The 4347-nt window shown below is 45.5% G+C and overlaps 1 protein-coding gene across 1 annotated transcript in view; it reads left to right on the top strand.

Moving 5' to 3' along the window:
• Positions 1 to 2869, top strand: part of CHRM5 (cholinergic receptor muscarinic 5) — an 85881-nt gene extending 83012 nt beyond the window's left edge. Inside the window, exon 2 of the mRNA XM_017539545.2 lies at positions 433 to 2869. Within this exon, the coding sequence (XP_017395034.1) occupies positions 509 to 2107 (1599 nt within the window). The 5' untranslated portion in view covers positions 433 to 508 and the 3' untranslated portion in view covers positions 2108 to 2869. The remainder of the gene's footprint in view (positions 1 to 432) is intronic.
• The last annotated feature ends 1478 nt before the right edge of the window (positions 2870 to 4347 follow it).

A 4347-nucleotide genomic window follows, 5' to 3' on the forward strand; every position in this document is an offset into this window, starting at 1 on the left:
GTGCAGTGGCACAATTTCAGCTCACTGCAACCTCCACCTCCCGGGTTCAAGCAATTCTCCTGCCTCAGCCTCCCAAGTAGCTGGGACTACAGGCGCACACCACCACACGCAGCTAATTTTTGTATTTTTAGTAGAGACGGGGTTTCACCATGTTGGCCAGGATCGTCTCGATCTCTTGACCTCGTGATCCACCCACCTCGGCCTCCCAAAGTGCTGGGATTACAGGCTTGAGCCACCGCGCCCGGCCGACATTGGTAACTATAAAAAGCAAAAGGATGCCATTATAAAAAGGTAATCAAACTTTAGAAGTTTCAGCATCTTGCTCTGCATATGTGTGCAGACACATTTAACATTCTGTTAGAAACTATAAACAATGGATGGACAAGAAAGTCATACTGGTATGTGGAGCTAATATGTTTCCCTCTTTTCCAGATGCTGTCCAAGGAGAGCTGAAATAGAAAACAGCCTAGAATTTAAGACAATTCTAATGTGAAATTTTTGCACCAGGATGGAAGGGGACTCTTACCACAATGCAACCACCATCAATGGCACCCCAGTAAATCACCAGCCTTTGGAGCGCCACAGGTTGTGGGAAGTCATCACCATTGCGGCTGTGACTGCTGTGGTAAGCCTGATCACCATTGTGGGCAATGTTTTGGTCATGATCTCCTTCAAAGTGAACAGCCAGCTCAAGACAGTGAACAACTATTACCTGCTCAGCTTAGCCTGTGCAGATCTCATCATTGGGATCTTCTCCATGAACCTCTACACCACCTACATCCTCATGGGACGCTGGGCTCTCGGGAGTCTGGCTTGTGACCTTTGGCTTGCACTGGACTACGTGGCCAGCAATGCTTCTGTCATGAACCTTCTGGTGATCAGTTTTGACCGTTACTTTTCCATCACAAGACCCTTGACGTATCGGGCCAAGCGTACTCCAAAAAGGGCTGGCGTCATGATTGGCTTGGCCTGGCTGATCTCCTTCATCCTCTGGGCCCCAGCAATCCTCTGCTGGCAGTACCTGGTTGGGAAGCGGACAGTTCCACCGGATGAGTGCCAGATTCAGTTTCTCTCTGAGCCCACCATCACTTTTGGCACTGCCATTGCTGCCTTCTACATCCCTGTTTCTGTCATGACCATCCTCTACTGCCGAATCTACCGGGAAACAGAAAAGCGAACCAAGGACCTGGCTGACCTCCAGGGTTCTGTCTCTGTGACCAAAGCCGAGAAGAGAAAGCCAGCTCATAGGGCTTTATTCAGATCCTGCTTTCGCTGTCCTCGACCTACCCTGGTCCAGAGGGAAAGGAACCAGGCCTCCTGGTCATCCACCCACAGGAGCACCTCCGTCACTGGGAAGCCATCCCAAGCCACTGGCCCAAGCACCAACTGGGCCAAAGCCGAGCAGCTCACCACCTGTAGCAGCTATCCTTCCTCAGAGGATGAGGATAAGCCTGCTGCTGACCCTGTCCTCCAAGTGGTCTACAAGAGTCAGGGCAAGAAAAGCCCAGGGGAAGAATTCAGTGGTGAAGAGGCTGAGGAAACTTTTGTGAAAGGTCAAACTGATAAAAATGACTGTGACTCCCCAAACTACTTTCTGTCTCCACCAGCTGCTCATAGACCCAAGAGTCAGCAATGTATGGCCTATAAGTTCCAGTTGGTCGTAAAAGCTGATGGGACCCAGGAGACCAACAATGGCTGTCACAAAGTGAAAGTCATGCCCTGCTCCTTCCCAGTGGCCAAGGAACCTTCAACGAAAGGCCTCAGTCCCAATCTCAGCCACCAAATCACCAAACGAAAGAGAATGGTCCTAGTCAAAGAGAGGAAAGCAGCCCAGACACTGAGTGCCATTCTCCTGGCCTTCATCATCACATGGACCCCTTATAACATCATGGTCCTGGTTTCTACCTTCTGTGACAAATGTGTCCCAGTTACCCTGTGGCACTTGGGCTACTGGTTGTGCTACGTCAATAGCACTGTCAACCCCATCTGCTATGCCCTCTGCAACAGAAACTTCAGGAAGACCTTTAAGATGCTGCTTCTCTGCCAATGGAAAAAGAAAAAAGTAGAAGAGAAGCTGTACTGGCAGGGGAACAGCAAGCTGCCCTGAGAAGTTAACAACTTATCTCAAAAGAACAATGACCACAGTCAACATCCTCTGAGAATGAGCAAGCTGATTCTGGTTTGTATATTTTTAAAAAGAAGACATCTCATTTTGAGTCCTTCAGGATTTTTGTAAAGGCTCAAGGTCTGTTGCTAAAAGGAAGGGATCACAGCTGCAGCAATTGCTGTCATATTAAATGACTCTTGCCTATGACCAAGGCCACCTGATGCCACTGGAATTTGCCAATGAAGTAAAGGGATAGGCTCATGGCCTTTCACAGGGGAAGCACACTTGGTAACAATGAACAGTGACTCAGGGAACTTTTGTCCCTTTTGTGGGGAACAGCAGGGACCAGGTGGAAACCTTTTCCTGTGGAAATCTATCATAGAACTTTGTGCAATATGTATGCGTCTATGAAGCTGTCTTGTGCCAGTGAGAACCAGGAGAAGGGACATCAGTGTCACTTGTTAACAAGGCTGATATTCAACTGGCTTCTAAGAATATCTTCGTAAACTGATCACTAACTATTATGCAGCTATTATGTGGTCTATGCTGTGGTTTGTTTTCCTCTCCCTACATCTGAGTGAAGGTCTTGCTCTTCCCTTTCATATCCAATATCAATTCCTCATACTTATTGAACTCATGGTGGTCTCCAGGGAACCATCCTTTCTCTCAGAATCCAGGATCTGGAAGGACTGAAACCTGGTCATACCCAGTGCTTTAAAGGGGTCTCTATTCTGCTAATACAGCTGGATCAAGTCTCCGCAGCAGTTATTTTAGCTTTTGCTGGCGGAAATTTTTTTCTTTTATCTAAACAAATATTGTGCATTCTATTTTGTGCCCATTTGAACCCACTTATTTATGTATGCTCTGTTCTTAGGAAGACTAATTGTGTAGGGCCCTTCACTGGCTGAAGATTTTCTCCAGGCTATGGAATTAAGATTCTTACATTGTTTTCAGATATCTTGCTTTCTAATCTCTTCACAGAACAAACCTGAGCAAAATGTGGAAAACAAATTTGCTTCTGAACTTCTTCCAGAGCCCTCTTGCAGCCTCCAATTTCCCTCTTTCAGATGCCCAGTTACACCAATATGTAAGCAGGTCACTGTGCTGCCTCCAAGCAGAGGGCTGCATGGTGGGATGGGAGTGGAAAGACTTTCTTTTTTTATAGGTCCTTCAAATCAGGGCCTAAAAATGACTTATTCATTTCTCTCCAAATTCAGTCAAAAATGAGAAGGCCAGAAAACCACACTTGAGGGTGCAATGAAGATAAAAATAATCTGAAAGCTTCATTTTTAAAAACAAAGTGTAGGTCATAGTAAAGCATAAAAATAAAAGTTAACATGCATTAGAGCATGAGGTTTATTAAAAACCACATTTAATTGAAATCGCTAAGTGTACATAAACAAACTGAATCAAAGGACCTTTGTGGACAAAAGTCCACAAAGAAGCAGTAATGTGGTACACAACAAGGATTTTAAAGATGAAGCACTCCTGTCAGACATTCCTTAACCTGTTGGTTACATCTGCAGCTGGATTTAAAGACTGCCAGACTTCATGCGTCTCAGTGTAGGCCAGGTCCTTTTCAGTCTCATTTGCTAAGAGGATGGAAAAATAGCTGATTTAGTTGTCCTGGGAATTAGATCTGTACCTGAGTATGGGAGAGCTTACCACTGAAGAGCATAATCAGCCTCTCATAGGATGTCCCAAGGAGGCTTCATAGTAGTAGAATCTAGGGCAGGACAGGACTGGTTCCCCTACAGGGACTTGACATTGACATGAAACATCTTGGAAGCAGTATATCTGCTGAGCCTTTGTAAAGGGCAGGTTAACACTTGCCAAGAATTTGGTGGGAATAGTAATTGGCTCAGTTATCCATCACAGAGGCTTTCATGCCTATGTGATGCCAATTGGGTGTGACTTCATGAGCAAACCTGCTCCACCAGCTCCAAATAAATAGTTGACTTTTTTCGTTTAAGGCTTTGATTCCTGACAAAGATGAAAATCCCTTTATGAAAATAGGCTTCTAAGCCCATGTTGGGCATTCACCATTCACAGTTGAGAGTGAAACAAGCTAATTTAAACAAAAGAACACAAACCAGGAAAGGATGCCACTGAGGGCACTCTTTGCATATTCCACTCTTGGTTAGGACTTGGCCTTTTTTGTTCACCTTTTGTGAAATTGATTAAGAAGCCTATTGCTGGGTGTGGTGGCTCATACCTGTAGTCCTAGCACTTTGGGAGGC

Source organism: Cebus imitator, unplaced genomic scaffold (genome assembly GCF_001604975.1).
Source record: "Cebus imitator isolate Cc_AM_T3 unplaced genomic scaffold, Cebus_imitator-1.0 Scaffold119, whole genome shotgun sequence".
NCBI classification, from domain to species: domain Eukaryota; kingdom Metazoa; phylum Chordata; class Mammalia; order Primates; family Cebidae; genus Cebus; species Cebus imitator.